At 35.3% G+C, this 17,384-nt stretch overlaps 1 protein-coding gene across 10 annotated transcripts in view; it reads left to right on the forward strand.

Moving 5' to 3' along the window:
- Positions 1-17,384, forward strand: part of DMD (dystrophin) — a 1,316,389-nt gene that overhangs the window by 936,388 nt on the left and 362,617 nt on the right. For all 10 annotated transcript variants that reach the window (XM_062600033.1, XM_062599961.1, XM_062599984.1 and 7 more), the window contains one exon: positions 11,474-11,709. In XM_062600033.1, the coding sequence (XP_062456017.1) occupies positions 11,474-11,709 (236 nt within the window). The remainder of the gene's footprint in view (positions 1-11,473; positions 11,710-17,384) is intronic.

The raw sequence follows: 17,384 nt of genomic DNA on the forward strand, positions 1-17,384 counted from the left end.
GATGTTTATAGGGAAGGGAGATTTGTAAGTCTTGACTGATAAATTCAGTGTACTATTTTTCTTCATATGGAGTATATTCATTAAAATGTTGAGATAATGCTTTAAATATACTCCAAAGACCAGAATATTGTTTTCACCTGACTTGATAAATGTGGATCAATAGCTAAGTTAGCATTCATAATATAATTAGTGATACTGCTTTAAATTGAATTTAGAATCATTTACTATATGAAAGATTCTTCTGATAACTTTTGTAGTATCAATGTCCACTTAATTTTTATGCTCCCTGTAACTGATCTGTTCATTCCTTAGCCATATGCGCTTTTCAATTTTTAATGGGCCCATCAATCATTTTGATCATGTCCTAAGGAAAAGTTCACAAGGAGTACCACAATAACAGTATATTACTAAAAGGACCCCGAACTTTGAAATAGTTTATCTTTCAGAATGGTTTTGAGTAAAACGGTTAGGTCCATTATTAATGATACCTCACATCTCAGGTATACGTTAGAGTCTTCAATCAGTTTTACACTTACCTGCCCCTACTTGAGTCACAGTCCAACTAGAGGGGGCCAGTGCAGATTTAAAGCTTTTGCTACCACAGATAGAGCAGTCAGTTGGATGTCTGTAAGAGCTGTGCCTGGATTATTTCCATAAATGATCTTCAGCCTTTTTTTAGCTTCTTCATTCCCAAAGTATTCCGTATCTTCACACAATTTCTCCCTTTGTCTGTTATTGAGACTTTTGGGGATTGAGATTATAGCTTTAAAGCTCCAGTACATGTGTACGTGGAATTTATCTTCATATGCTTCCTACGCTGACTTCGTTCTGATCAAAAAAACAGCTCGTGGTGCACGTGTGGAGCCCCTTGAGCACAGAGAAAGTACTGGCAGGAGTAGTAAGTCATAATCTTAGCTCCTCTGCTCTATAGCATTTAAGTTTTCTTCACCTTTGTGCTATTTACCTTATAAAGCATACAAGACTGTTTACGTGATTTACTGTACTGAAATTCTCAGTATTTGATAGAGGCTGCCTGTTTTCTTGACAGGCGGTGACGTATGTTCTTGCTCCCATTGCCATCCGATGTTTGGAGAAGCAAGCGCTTTTCTTCATGCTGAGTGAAAGACGTATCTAAACATCTTTCTGTTGTGTTTGGAGAAATTTGGAAAAATACAGTGTACAAAAAAGAACTTAGTCCTGCTTCTATGTATGAAAAGGGGAACAGCAAGAAAATTGTACCAGATTTCTTGTGTGACTGAGAAAGATAAGCCTGAGAAGCTGTCTGACACTTAACTCTCTAGTGACAGTTTAGATTTATGGTGACATTAATTAATCTAATAATAGTGACATGATAATAGATATCATAACCTTTTATAAGGAGTTTTCTTTTTCAAACACAGCAGTACACATTCACTTATATATCGTTTTCTTTTCTCCTAACAATTTTTAACCTTTGCTTTCTTTTGAATCTCTGAGATTACAGGATTTTAGCTTTGGTCCTTCTCTTCATCCTATTCCATAGAATATTTTACATCTAAACTTTAACAAACAGCCCTATAAGATGTGAGCTTTTTCATAGATCTAAACTAAATTATAATATAATTATAATGTTTGTACATAGCTGTATATAAAAATGCCATTCATAATAAATAATACATTGTAACATAATCAATAATAGCTTATTACAAGTCTGCTAAGGATAGTTTAGTGTGAAGGAAGTTTAGGCAGTTAGCTCATGTATTTGAATATATCTGAGAATAGCAGATAATGTGAATGCTCCCTAAGCATTCATGAAATCAAGTACTAAGTGTTACCCATTTATGGTCTTAAAAATTATAATCTGGGAGTATCAATTGTGCAGTTACTAAGTCATTTTTTCTAGGATTATTTTTTATTAAAATATTCAAGGCTAAGACAATCAGGTATGAGTGTTTATTCAAAAAGCAGAAGGCTCACACTGCTGAAATATGTTTTCTGTTTTTAAAAGCTGACTAAAAATTTGAGCTTGGATATCTAATGCTATAGGGACACATACTCTCTTCATGGATAGAAGTTTGTTGGCAATGATTTTTTGATCAACATAGAGGCTTTATTTTGAGTTCAGACTGCCAGAAAACACTATCCTTGCGCTCAGATTTCAAAACTAGATTTTTTGTAAGATAGTAATGTTACTTAATTTAATAAATCTTACCATCTGTGTTGCCCACAGTTACTCTGTTAGTTTTCTTTCAGAACTCTTCTGTGACCCAGAATATCTGGTAAATCTGTCTGCAGAAGATGTTCTTATCAATGAGCACCTTGCACACAAGTCCACTGCATGGGTGAACTTTGTGTACTCTGGTTCCTTAACTTTGAAGGACAGAGGGATCAGACTATTCATTTATCACTGGGACAAGTCTAAGGAATAAATCAGTCCTGGAATCATCTTCCCAGTTCCCCCTCAAGCTGGAACTCAAGCAGGAAGCCTGCTCGGAGTTAGAGAGTATGAGTGTGCATGCTTGTACACTGCAGAAAATCTGCCGCAATGAAACATGATCCCCCCCCAAAAAAAAAAAAATAAAGAAAAAAATATACCCTCTGGGAGAAGATAGGTCTTCACTCATGTGCTGTTGTAGCCTCGAGTTCTTCCTGGTCACGTTTACAAGATGATACTGAGCCTTCCTGTGAAAGGAGCAGAACCTTCCCAGCCGGGTGTGCTGCTTCCAAATCCGGGAGCCGCTGTTTTGCTCACAGGGGAATGCTCATTTGGGCTGTCACTGGAGAAGGAGGTGTTGCTTGTGTTAAAGTAACTAATTCTTTGAGATAAGTCATTTGTGCGTATGCCACAGGATAGAGGTATTCTTCACCCCGTTTCTTCAGAGTGCTATGCAGCTGGGTTTCCTTGACTAAACAGAAATGGGATATAGTAGGTATATGTTACTGTTATTGTAAAAAGGATTCAAGGCTTGCATATGCCTTACTTGGTACTACTAGCCATAGAAATAATTCCAAGGTTAGAGATGCAAATTATGTGAAAATTTGCATTTACTGTTTAGTTTCTTTCTTTGTCAAAAGACTGACCTGGTAGGTATAGTTATACTATATAATTAAAAATTTTACTTTACTTAAAACATTCAAAAGGGTGGCTAGGAACACCCCTTTGAACTTAGTCAGTCGTCCTTAAAGACTTCGAGCTTGAAAAGGTACATTGGAAGAGGTTTGAAACTTTTGAGAGTGCTGTCATTCTTACTCTCCTTTCTGTTCCTGTTCAATAGCTAAACAAAGGGTTTGATTTTTCAGTGTTGTTAGTCTGGCACTCTTTGGAAGCACAACATTGTAATAAGCAGAATAAAAGAGAAAAACAAAAACTTCCCCGCAGTTGATTTTATTCTGCTTTTCTTACTTCGGCATTTAATATATGAATTTGAATTTGAATTTCATGACATGTTCATATTACTTCCACTCTTGAAATTTAACACTACAGATTATTTTCAAGATGCACAAAACATATTCTCTTAATTTTCTTCTGTTGTATGTCAAGGTTCAATAAGTTGAAAACCACATCTAGTTCAGAATTTCTTTTTTGTTAGACAACTTTTTCATGCTAAACTAGAGTTTATTTCTGTGTTTTATTATGCTGCTATTACTACTCTATGTTGTTTCTTTATTACATAATAGGAAGTGCTAATGAGATGTTATATTAAAAGCTACAGGTTAGTGTCTTTTAGTATCTTAAACCACAAACCAAAGGACAATCACAACTTACCATACCACAGGAGTGAACTGACAGACTTCATATGAAGTTAAAATTCCTTAATTTTCTTCCTAACAATTTTAGAGCAGTGAGTCAGATAGAATTTGCTACTCAGATAATTGAAAAAAGGGTTTGAGTGTATTTTTGCATTTATAAACTAGTTGTCCTGGGGAAAAAAAATCCTGCCCCCAGAGTCACAGAAACTCTCAGTGCAGTTCCAGATAAATTATTTCAGAATATCTGTTTATACGTATTGTGTAACTAGTGTTAATTTATATTACTTTATTAATTTTAATCAATTATTTATACTTTCCTGTTGAATGAGCCATGTTGTATCTATGCAAGCATGAAAGAAAGAGAAATAAAGGGCAGATGTGCTATTTCTAGTGATATTTTTGTTCTGAGGGGAGATAAATATCAGAAGAGAAACATATTGTGCATTCACTTTGTAAAGGTAGTTGCTCTAAATAATTTGGTAACTTAAATGTTTTAACTGCTCCGTCAAAATGGAACAGATTCTTATCATCCTCAGTAGCTGCAGATTTGTAATAATGCATCCTGAAGCTCTTAAAAAAGATACCGCACTGGACAGTGCACTTCAGTTAGTGCCTTACAGCCTAGCCCTCAGAGAAGTATTTCAGCTTCTTGCTGCAAAAGAAATGTCAAAGGGATAAGAAAAAGTAAGTGACAGTCCAGACCAGCAAAACCACGTGCATTAGAAGATTAGGAATAGCCTGTTCGGGAATAGCTGCTGTTTGAGAAAAATATTGTTTAATAATATGCATAAAAAACAAGCTTAATGTTTTACATAATAAAAAAAGTACCTGATCCATCTCCTGCAATCAGTCCCAATGCCTGTCTCTTACTGCTTATTTTTTTATTCATAGATCATTTCTTTCAGCAATCTTTGCTCTGTTTTACACACTTATTTATGATTTAATTATACTTTTAAGTGAAAATGTCCACCTCAGTCGATGTAGTTTGGTCCCTGTAAGAGATGGCCGAAACTACTCCCTGTGGTCTCTATCAGGAACCACCTTGCCTTCAGTGGCTGAGGTTGCTGAGTTATTGCTTCCACAGCTAGCGATCTGCTAGTAGAAAGAGAAGTTCAGAATGCTACTTCTTCCTCGCTCTACAGAGGATTGTATGAATTGGTTAAACTCATTTGTATGACTTTCTCAAAGCATTTTTTTATGATTTTTAAAAAACTTCTCAGAGCATCCTTTTATGGTTTTTAACAAACTGAAGTACAGAGTACATTTAAAAGTACTTCTCACTAAGTTATGTTTGTTCTTAAGAGTTGTCCTAGGTACCAGTATTGTCTCAAGAAGGTTCCCTATTCTGGTGTTGCTGTAGAATGAAAACATTCATAATCAACATATTTAATTATGTGCATACACAGTGAGAAGATCCTGCTGGCTCTTTTCTGTATTATTCCTATGCTCTTTTATGGAGCGAAGTATTGTTATCTTACTCGGTGTATTTTACAGTTTTCTTTATTAAAGGTTATGTATTTAGATTCCATGTAAATCATGTCTGTATTTATATATTTACTTTTTTGATTGTTTATGGACAATGATTTTGCAAGGGAGATGCTATGTAATAATCTCAATTTTGGAACATCTTACTGTACAAAAAAGTTACTCTGAATTGGAAATCAGAAAGTGTACTAGTATTTTTTGAAGGTCATTAACTATTAAATCTGACATATGAAAATAGCTGAAATATTTTGAATAGCACAAATTTAACTCATAACTTAATATGGGTTTTTTGGGTTATCACTCAAATATTTTTAAGAAACTTTGGATGTGCAATCTTGGTAGATGCCTTAGAAGTACTTAGGACATCTCATACTGCATTAATTCCCCTAAAGCAGACCTTTGTAGCTGCTCTAAGCTGTCTTCCTCATTTGTCTAATAAATCTTGTCATTTATGCATGAGATAGTGAAAAGATTATACTTCCAAGTGACTTTTCAGGTTTAATTTTACTTCTGTTATTTGTAAAGATTGGATTAAATGCTGGAGGTTTTGAGTGATTGCTGTTCCTTTTTGTGGAGGAGTGACCAGCCTCCTCTGTAGATAAAATCAGCCGAGGCAGTAGGAGGCAATTCCCCAAACAAAGGCTGTATTAAAGGCCACTGCAAAGCTTAACTAACTACATGGGCAGAGGCTTCATTAAGGGCTGAACACTGCTTCTATTTTTTTGGAAGAAGGAAGAGACTAAAAAGAGGAGTATTGGCCTTAAAGAAAGTCGAGAGAGCATTTTTTTCTTCTTTTTTTCTTTTTTTTTTGGGGGGGGGGAGGGGAGGAATTAGGCTGCTGTCTGAAAAAGGCTTTTAACAATGACCTAAGAAATCCCTCTGATTTTATTTCCTGTTTTCTTCAAGGAGGTAGGACTTTTTGCGAATTTATTACTAGGTAAACAATGTAACATTAAATTAAGTCCTAGTTCTGTCATTAATTTTTCATTGTAGTTGAACCACCTTACAACACTACAATACTCTGAGTGTACGCTCAGACCGAAATAGTGGGATGCTAGCAGATGCCAGGCAGTCTTATCAGACATCCCCAATCTATTTATGGAGGCTCTGTGGAGACCCAGAGGTGTTTTGAGTTTTTGTTGCTGTTGTTGTTTTCTTTCCTTTTCCCCTTTCCCCTTTCCCCTTTCTCCTTTCCTTTCCTTTCCTTTCCTTTCCTTTTTGACTGATGAGAACATGACTTTGCTCTGAATTAAGAAAATACCTGTTTAACCTATTTGAGTGCCAAACTAAACCCGAGTTATCTTCCTGTTGTCTAAGAATCCCTGAAGTCACATAGGAAATAAAAAGCCTTTAGATGAATTTTAGGACAGATGAAAGTGGACCTAAGCATCTGTTCTCTGGAAGTCAACACTTGTGCATACGTTTTTCAGTCAGCTTCCTTGGTAAACTTTCGGAACTGAAACTCCTCAATGTTGTTTTTCAGCTGTTGTGCATCTTGGCCATGGTGTGAATACCTCATTACAAATAACGAGACTTGCTCTGAATCGCTGTGACCTACAGCATTATGGAGCTCATGTGAGGGGAGGCTGAAATGAGATGACATTTTGGAATTGTTGCAGGAAATTGTGACTGACATGTGGAGTAGAAATCCTGTGCAGTGGTGAAAGAATATAGCCATTTTTGTGAATTTATGTCCTTGGTATATTGGGTGGCAGACAGATTTTTAATATCCAGGTCAGAGAGAAGTAGGCAGAAAAATATACAACACAGATGAGTTGTCCTTTAACAAACAACATTAAAACTTCTGAAAGCAAACAAAGTATCTTAAAATGTGTAGAAAACTAAGGGTTATTTTTGTTATTGATTTTTAGTTAGTGTTGGTTGCATGTTTTTTCCTCCTTCAGGCAATTAAGTTCGTCGCAGAGAGAGATGTGCACAAAGACTTCTCTCTCATTTTCTGTCCTTGCTGTACAAAGATGAAAAATACAATAGCCTCGTGATTGTAAATATTAAACAACTGTAACCAAGGCATTGCCAGTAAGCTGCAGGCAGCATATTGCATAGCAGGAGAACACTGAGTGCAGCTGTGAGGATATTTATGTTTATTCTTTGACCCCTTTTGAATTCATTTTACCTTCTGAGTAGAGCAATGAAGGAAGAGAAAGAGATGACTGATGTTTTGTGTTTTTGCTGTAATACTGTTAGGAATTATTTCAGAGCATTGAAAGCTATAGGTACTGAGTCAAACAGAGTAACTAATAACAGCACATGTTTTTTAAGGTTGACATTCTTTTCTAGCTTCAGCGTACACTGACCACAACAAGTGGACCCAAGTGGTTCCAATGAAGCTACAAGTGAATCCACTAACAGAATAGTTCTCATTTATACGGAATATGATGAATAACTCCCTTATAAGTTCCTTTTGCCTTAAAATAACACTATATTGTTTGCTCATTTTTCTGCAGATCTTAACACATTATTCTCTTCTTCATCACCTTTTCTCCTTGATTTGGCTTTGTTTTGTATGTTAAAATGGACCCCTTAAAAGGATATTTAAAAATGACCCTAGGTTGGCACCCATGTGGGCAAGGTCCACATTTTGAAGCCCTGTGTGGTCTGCCTCTCTGCAGTAGCTACTCTTTCTCCGCTTTTCTCCTCACTTGATGCAGTAGTTGCCAAACTCACTCCTCCTCCAGCTGCTGAGAGTCCAACAAAGAGCAATGCAATGCTGCTACTTGGAGGAGAGGGAAAGGAGACTTTGGCTACTACTGCCAAAGTGTGCAAGCTTGGCAGCTAATAGGGCTACACAACTCTCTTGCCAGCCGAGGAGGAAACTTCAGGGTGCTCTGTAGACACCTCTTTCCCATCTTCTCCAAAACATGGAGTGAAGTCTGAGTGGGAGAGGTCCTGTAGCTACCTGCAGTCTTTGATTAGAACTTGCTGGGTTGAAGTAGTGAGCCAAGTCCCCTGCTACAAGACATAAATTCAGGCTGTTAGTGAAGAGCAGGTTCGCCTTCTAATCACCATGTGGTCTCTCTGTAGCCCTGTGCTAAAAGCTATGGGGAAAGTAGCATGTAAGAAGTAAAGGAATTATTAGCAACTTCCTTAGAGTAAGAGTCCTTTTCTGTGAGTGACAGATCTCTGCTTTATTTGCATGGAGAAGTAAGGAGAACTAGAGCAGGGCAGAAAATACCTGGAGTAATTGCAACAGGGATGAAAGAACACCTGATGAGTATAGGTTACTAGTTATTCACACATATGTGTAAAACTTTTTAAAAATGAAACAAAGGGGGGAAGAAAAGGGATGCTTTAGGTTATCTGTTTTGCTTTTTGACATTAAAAAGAGCCAGTCTTCGATCATATATAATACTCTGTCATAGCAAACAGTGTAGTGTTACCAGAAAAACCTTACAAAACCTCTTTCATAGTCAGAAAAAGATCAATCCATTTTCTCATCTGTTTATATGATTTTTGATCAAAAACTTGCTTTGTTAGGACAGCCTTTCTGAAGAATTATTTTATTTCATAGTTTTTCCACAGATAGCGATTTTAAAGCACAGAAACGAAATGTGTAAGGATTGCACTTTAGAAATAAGATAATTATATGGCTTGGTGGATAGATAGGTTTAATTGTATTGTATGTAATTAAAAATCAACAGTTACAACAGTCACTTTTAGTCAAGCTAGATAAATAATGTATGTATTAGTTGATTGGGTACATTGTTTGAATCAGTCAGTATTTTTAATGCTGACAGCAAGTTATAGTGCTTTCACAGGGACAGTCATTTAGATGTTTGTACACAGCTTTTCCCTTTTCTGCAGTGTTGAAGAGGGTCACTGATTCCACAATGAAATAACTCAAATCTTTTCTTGTCAGTGAATGGTTGCTAGATTTCTTGGCAAAAACAGTTAATGTTTTAAGTGGTTTTATCATCAAACTCTTGAACCTTCACCTGATACTTGATATTAAGACTTCAGACCTACTTTGCTGAATGACGTGAATGCAAATGCAGAAAACTGTCAGAATCTCTTTCTGAAGTACTAGAAAGCAATAAATAAATAAATAAATAAATTACTGTATAGGGTAATGCTACTACTGTTCAAGACAGTCTAACCCACAGAAAGAGTACTTCACATAGATTTTTCTGTACTGTGTAAATAGCCTGGAAAAAATTGGCTTTGTCCTTTTTTAAAATTTATATTTAGTTTTCAGCAATTATATTTTCCAGTCCAGTATTAGAAAATTGATAGTCTGTTCAGATAGGTGGCAATTCCCACAGCTTAATTTCAGCTCTTGTTTTTTTCTGTTGTCTGGTTTGGGTAGTTGACTCAAATAAGGATTCTGCAGCTACCCTAAAAAGTAGGCATTTAGACTCTCTCTTTTCTCTTCTAGTGATTTAGCATTCTTCTAATGATTTTACAGTGAAGCAACTTCATGTGTTGTTTTATTTTTCTGGTTTTAATGTTTTTCTTTTTAAGCTGATTTTAAGGAATGTGCAAAAAATCACCATGTTGCATTCATTGTAGCCTCTTATGCCATATTGTGCATGCTACATCTTCAAAAATATGTTTTGCAAATGGAATTTTCAAATCTGTAGCCCTGGAATAAGGTTTCTGGCTCTTTTTGCTTTTCTAAACTGCTGTAACATTAGCAACTTGAGCCATTAATTGCCTTTATATGATTAACTGAAGGAAAATAAAAGCCCAACTGTTTATGACCATTTATTTGTAAATGACAAAATCAAGAAGTAAAAATTAGTCTTGAAATTTTAAATGATCTCTCATTATGTGGCATAATGGTAGCTATCTGTGGCAAATCTCAACATTATAGATGTCAGGGGAGGATACCCTGTATTTTGGTGTTGGGCAATGAATAGTGAACTGATTTCTTTAAACCTAACTAGTAGATCAAGAAAAAGCAAAAAGGAGAAGCTGTATCATTTTGTGTGAAGAGAAAGAAAAATTTCACGAATTGCCTGTAAGCTAAGCTCCTAGAATTTGTTGCTCTTAGTTTTCTGTTATGACTGTTCCACGGAATGTTACTTCTATGGATAAATTTTATTTTTAATTTGGAGGTAGGGAAGGAAACTATGCCTTTGTGAGGAGATCCACTTCTTGCAGATCAATGTTTATTTTATTTTTTTTAATAATTAAAGCTTTGGATTTGGTAGTAACTCACAGAGGATTATCTGTAAGCTTTAATTTTGGTACTTGTGCATTAATTAATTGCCAGAAAGGTAGTAGATTTAAGGGTTGAATTGCCATGAGTAATTAGGCTTTGGTAGTTTCCCAGTGAAGGCTTTTTGTGTTCACTTGTCTTTTGATAAGAACAATCTGGTGAACCATTCTTTTTATCAGTACAACTGCTGCCCTAAAACTGGTCCCTTTGTTCCCTAAATCCTCTTTGTTTATTCTTGGTGTCTGTATATTGCCACCTGTGAAGCAACTCATTCAGTTCCCATACAGGCTGTTTTTCTGTTGTCTTTCATGTAAAACAGATGAACTGCCACAGAAATTGCTATACTCATCAACTGTTGCTAGCTCTGTTAGCCTATATAGTTAGGTCTGACCCTGATCTTGTTCAAGCAAGAAAATATTTACTCAGGTAAATTATCCCTCTGAAAGGAGATAAAGAACATAATATTATTAAATTCTGAAGAACAAGCAAGAATCTGCCAAGGGTGAATTTTTTATTTTGCTAGCTCCCGTATCAACTACAGGGCCTACAGGAAATAATTGGTGGTAAGTGAGCATATTATTGTCAGTGAGGCCAATTCAGAGGTACAGAGCGACTGAAGACTTGAAGAAATGTTTCTCTAGGCACACGGGTGTACTGTGATACAATAGGTATTAGAGCCCCGTTATTTGAATCTGCCTCCAAGCCTTAACACACATCCAATTGCACTACTAAGTTTCAGAAGATGACTAACATGTAGCAAAACTTCAGTGACCGTGAGTAAAAGGTTCTTGTTGTACTGAGATATCTTTGCTGGTGTTACTAGCTAGGGCTCAGTGATCTTTGAAGATGGAATCTGAATATACTGAGCGATGAATAAGTATGTACTACGATAGGAATACTGTGGAAAAATGAATTCATATGTTTTTCTACTTTTAATTTCTATATTTCAAGTAGATATAGCATCAAACCACGGAGCTTATTTCTGTGTTGTCCTTTCTTTCTACTACTAAATTCTATTATGGAAATAAATAATTTATCGTAATCCGTTTATTCAGTAATTTTACCATTTTTTTATTTCAGTAACTTCTGGTCAAACTGTTGCTGTGGATACACAAACCAGGGTAACCAAGGAAACCACCACCATCAAACCAGAAATGCCATCTTCTGTGCTTTTGGAGGTTCCAGCCTTGGCTGACTTCAATAAGGCATGGGCAGAGCTCACTGACTGGCTTTCTCGACTGGATCGAGAGATAAAATCTCAGAGAGTGACAGTGGGTGATCTTGATGATATCAACGACATGATCATCAAACAAAAGGTATGAGAAACACTGATTTTTTGACTTTATATAGCCTTATAATCTTTATTCTGAATTAAATCATTTCAACAAGGATGCAGGAGAGATGATAGGTTACAACACATATAGTGGTTACTTAAGCTATTTAATCGCATAAATAGAATTACTAGATTAAAGTTAAGATAATTAATAGGAAAGAAAGAGTATTTCATAATTTCTCTGATACCAAGCTAGATCTTTTTATCTTTCTATTGCTTATGCTGCCTGTTTCACAACAGTAGGCAAGTCAATGAAATTGAAAGCTCAGGAGAAAGAAGGAATTGGATAGGAAGCTCCAGGTTGCAAAGAGAGAAGATGCGCTGTTTTGTATCGTTCTTATGTTGTTTCTGTAATAACTTTCTGAGAGGCCTGTATCCTGATGCTGTTTGGTTATGAAAAGCTTCTCAGTCCTCTTTAAAAAAAGAACAGCTCATTAATCCAGGTGTTTTGTCAGCAAAACTGCATCAGTGTTGCTTGTCATTGAAAACACACAAAAATATGGAAATATATGTGCAAGCACAAAAAAATCTAAACTTTAACTTCAGCAACTTGGTAGCAATAAAAGCAGTTTGTTATTATACAGCTTGAAAGTAATTACCTGCTTTCTAGATTTAACATTGCTCAGTGTAAAAGATATGACTTGCCTGTGCAAAACTTTTCAGTATTAACTTTCCATTCATTTCAGTTCTAAACTGAATTTAAGACTCTCTATTATAAAAGATCCTGCCTCCACCTTTCCAGTATAAAGCGTGATTTATTGTAAGGAAGATGCTGACATTCTTTCACTTTGCTTAAAGAAAAAGAGAGACAATGGACAAATTTCATGTAGTATCTGTATTGAATAGTTTTATAGGAAGATCTCATTAAAATATGCAAAGTAGAACTTACTCTACTCGTTTTCTTATATTTCTTTTCTTTTTTTTTATCGATTTTCTTTACCTTCTAGATTAGTAAAAGGTATGTTTCATCTTGATTGGGGATCACAGTGGCTGTCAGGAATAAAACTTAGCTCTCTTCCCATTATCTCTTTTACTTGTAAATGAAATTTATTACTCTTGAGAACCACAATTTCAATTAATGTTTCAATTAATATTATACGTTTTAAAATGAACAGTTTTACATCTTCATTTCATCTTAACTCAAAGCTAAAATATTTTGGCCAGTCTAAATCAGTACTATTGCAGTCCTCTCACTTTTGTTCCTGACTGAGTAGCCCTATCTCTGTTCTTAATCCCATGCTGAGCTAAACCAGCAGGAAGACACTTTCTTGTTGTGTTTACCTCCTTAACTGGCTGTGCAACAGAATGTGACATTTAAAATGTTCTCTGATGCAACAGAAGAATCAGAACACCTAAATATAGATGGCAGTTCTGATAACTGGCTCTCAATCCTATAGTGATCATCAAAAGAAGGCACTACTTAATGCATGAAAATGAATGTCATGAAAATTTGATTGTGCTCCTAAATCTATGACTAGATTATTAGATGAGGTTAGCAAACAGTTGGCCAGGATTTTCAAAGCTGACAACTAATTTTAAGTTTCTCCAAAAATTACCTGCTTTCTAATATACAGAATATCTGCAACACAATGCGAGATGGCAAAGTTGAACCTATGGCTGTGGCACCTAGTTGGATCTTGGCTATTCTGAAAAATCAGGCCAGAGATGGTTCAAATTGGAAAACCAAAATTAGTACTTACCTCCCCAAATCTGTAAATTCTGTAAAACATTATAGTCATACCACTCTTGTGGTCATGGTTTAAAAGCTATTGAGTCTTTTGTTGTAGTCTCTGCTGATAGATTTTTGCATCTCTGCAGGAAACTTTAATAACAGTTCCATCATAGTATACATTTTTTTTCCTGTGCACTGGTTTTTGTAAAGTATCATCTTAACACTGTTGACTACCTCCCTTATAAAAAATGTTGTTATAAAGATATGCACTCATTGAAACTGCTTTATCATAAAGCATCTCAAGTTGCTCATCCAGACTTGGAAAACTGCAGATCAAATGCAGATCGTTATTCACTACTGAATACTGGCCTACTATCAAGCTGCTATTCTTTATTTTAATATTACCTTTATTTTTGGTTTCCATTTCATATTTCTTTCCAAAGAGAGAGCTACATTTTTTATAGCAAATAGAAGTGTTGAAGCAAACACTCCAAAGGCAAAGAAATCCCATATCCTAGCAATGCATGTAACAGGACATTTTCCAAGTCATCTGGGTAAAAACAAGTGACCTTAAATTGTCCTTTTTTCAGAGCAGCACATAATGTCATTGAAGCTAACTCTCTGAGGGCATTTTGGTTAGGTTCATTTCATTCTGATTGTGTCACAAGATCACAGTCACTAACTCTGCCATATTTTTCCTCCATAAAAGTTTAAGACGTCATTAGCCCCCACTTGAACTTTGCTTAGGAGTGATCACGGAGAACTGGAACTCTTGTGTGAACGCTAGGACAGTAAAGTAGCATGTGTGAAGGTTAACTGTGGGACAAAACAAAACAGGAAAGATAACTATTTTAAAAAATCTTGGTTTAGTGTCAGCTCTTTAATGAAAGAAATAATACAATTTAAATTCTGCTAAGCAGTGCACATACTGCGTAGTGAAAGCATACTAAAAGAATAGCATAATGGCCATTCTTTTCAGTCAGTCTATAGTTAATCTTTCTGTCAAATGTGAGTGGAATGTAAGTGTATTTCTCTCATGCAAATATGTTACATATTTTTGGCCATCTATGATTGTATACATATGGCTGTATTCTGTATAATTAAACTAAAAGACCCAAAAAAGTGTGTAGTATAGAAATTTAATATTAGCCTTAGTGTTATTTGTGTTTTCATTAGAGGAACTTTACTGTATTGTACTCATCTGCTGTGAAGACAGGTATTTTGCAGCATTTCATCCTCAAAGGAACTGATGTAAGGTAGGCTAACAAAAGAGAGTTATATGTAATTTTCCTTACATAACCTTCATCTACAAGTAAAGCTGAGGGGAAATAATGAGAATATTAGACTAAGCCAAAATATGAATAGTAGAGGGACATGACAGAAGGAAGTTTACACTGTCTTCATTTCTCTGTCCTGATTTCAAAGCAATCAACATGTTTTATATTTAAAGATCAGGAAGGGGTTCTTCATGAAAGAGAAAATTATGGGCATAGGGACAGGATGATAAACTACATTTTATTGTATTGTAAAAAAGATGACAATCTCCTTACTTAGGGTACTAGCAAACCTCCACTCAGAAACTCTGCTTTGGCATCATTGTATTTTAAGGAAATATGCAGTGAGAATAGTTAGATTTCAGCAGTGAGCAATGAAGGCTATGCAAAGCTTGAAGAAAATTAACTGTTCTATTAAAAGTAAAATACTATGATCTCCTTAAATTCTGTCCTTTCTGCCTGTGCTGAGGCATAGTGTCCGTGCAAAATTGTTGCAAAATACATAATTGAAAACATGGCTATCAGCTGTACTTGAAGAAAATAGATTTTACTTATGAATCATTTTTATAACAATAAGCATTATTACTAATGATTTTTAACCACGGTTTTATGTCACTACCTTTACTCATTTTAAGATTTGATGTGACTCTGCACTACTAGGGACAGTGGAGGGAATTTGTCTGAAGAAATTAGTAAGTATGTAGAACAGAGACTTACAGATAAGCTAGTTACTGAGGCTTTTAAGCAAAGAAGGGAAAAAGATACTTTTAGGTAATGATTCATGTCTTCCTAAAATAGTCATCCAAAAAGATTCTGATAATTTATTTCTCCTCAATTAATTTGTCACTATTCAAAAAGTAGGCTTAATCTTCCGTCAGAAGTAAGCAAAATAGGAATGAAGAGACAGTTTTCACTATTAATTATTGAATTGATTTTTCAATAGCTGAGGATCTGGGGCAGCTAATGATAGTGAAATAACTGTTAAAGAAAAGCATTGATTTATAAGCTATGCAATTAGTAGACATTAAATGAAAGAGTGGACTTAATTGATGCTCCTCTTGTTTAAGAACTTTTGACTATCCTATCCTGTGGTTACATACTATGTACTTTAGCACACAACTGTACAACTATGCATGCATTTTAATATGCAGCCTTACAATTAATATTCTGATTAGTTGGCAGAATAGGAAGTTTTCTGTCCAAACTGTTTTCCAATGTAGACTTCTGTGCATTTTTTTTTTTCATGAAGTTAGTTGCTCTAGGCAGATGATTGTATTTTATCCTGAAAAATACTAATCTTGCAATTTGGAAGTACTGTGATTGTGTCTTTGGGGAATTAGAATTGCTTTTTCGTATGCTTCCCCCATTAGTGGAATTTCTTGGGAGTCATGAATTTTATCCAGCGTTTAGTTTTGCAGTGCACACTCTTTGTGTGTTTATACTACAGGATATGGTAAGTAGACCAACCAGAAAACATATACATGGAAAGAAAACTTGGTACAAATTCTAGGCACAAATGCACATATTTGCAATTCTAACCTCATGATTTCGTGAGGTAATTAAGACTGAATACAACTGCAAGGCGACTAAGGCACAATGATAACATTTCTGAATTATTTTAGTTTTCAGCCAACAAAATTTGTCTTCAGATTTGCTGCTCCATATTTAGATTTCCTGTGAAAATTCAGAGGAAAATTAATTCATTTCATTTTCTTCCTTTACTTTGATATAAAAAGAATGATTCTGGATTACATGTAGGATATATTTATCTGTTATGTTAATAACAAAATTTCCAAGGTTACATTCTGGTTTTACTGGAGCACCATATTTGCCAAATTAGAATTTGTTGTTTTGTATTGTGGGATATGAATCGGTATACTCTAAGTAACCACATGTTGAGTCAAAACTTGTAGTTATAGCCACAGATACTTCATATCAAAAGTATAAGGTATAAATAGGGTGAAGTTCTCGGTCTTTTGGATAGTGTACTTTAATTAGAGTTCTACAAAGGAATGAATAAGGTTCATAATAACAATATATGAATGAAAAGACCAATGTAGCACATCGTAAGATAATGTACACTTGAAGAGTATCATGCATTTGGAGCTGAATATTTTCCTATTTAATATTCTGATGTGTTTAAAGGGAAGAATTCACTAAGGATTCCAGGATTCAATATGGTGCAAGTAAGTTTGTAGCTGAAATTTATCCTTTCAAAATCAGACTTAAGGAGGATGTTGCCCCATCCTTCCCTCCATGCTGTAACACTGGTTTGGGGAGTGTCTCAGAAGCCATGCATTCTGTAGGATCTTTTATATCCATTGCACACATCCGCAACCATTCCCTGGGTTGCTGTGGGTTCGAGACAGACATGTTCCTGAGGTAGAGCAGGAACTGGTACTGATTCTGCAGCGTGTGGGAGGGTTCACCGGCGTTCTTGTGCACTTCCTCTGCTAGCAGAACCCCATGGATGCCTTTATCCATGACTTAAGTGATGTGGAAAACCACCCTTACAAGGATGAATTTCACCATAAAATATTTTCAGTCAGGACACTTCTGTCATCATTTTATGCATATTTCAGATGTTATTGTTACTCTTTTTAAAATGGAGTATCTACCAAAATTCTTATTTTAGATTGTCTCATACTATTAAGACATTTAAATTAAGAATTCTGATTTATGGGAATTGCTGGGAGGCTGGTTTCTTTATTT

This window comes from Rhea pennata, chromosome 1 (assembly GCF_028389875.1).
Source record: "Rhea pennata isolate bPtePen1 chromosome 1, bPtePen1.pri, whole genome shotgun sequence".
In the NCBI taxonomy this organism is placed as follows: Eukaryota; Metazoa; Chordata; class Aves; order Rheiformes; family Rheidae; genus Rhea; species Rhea pennata.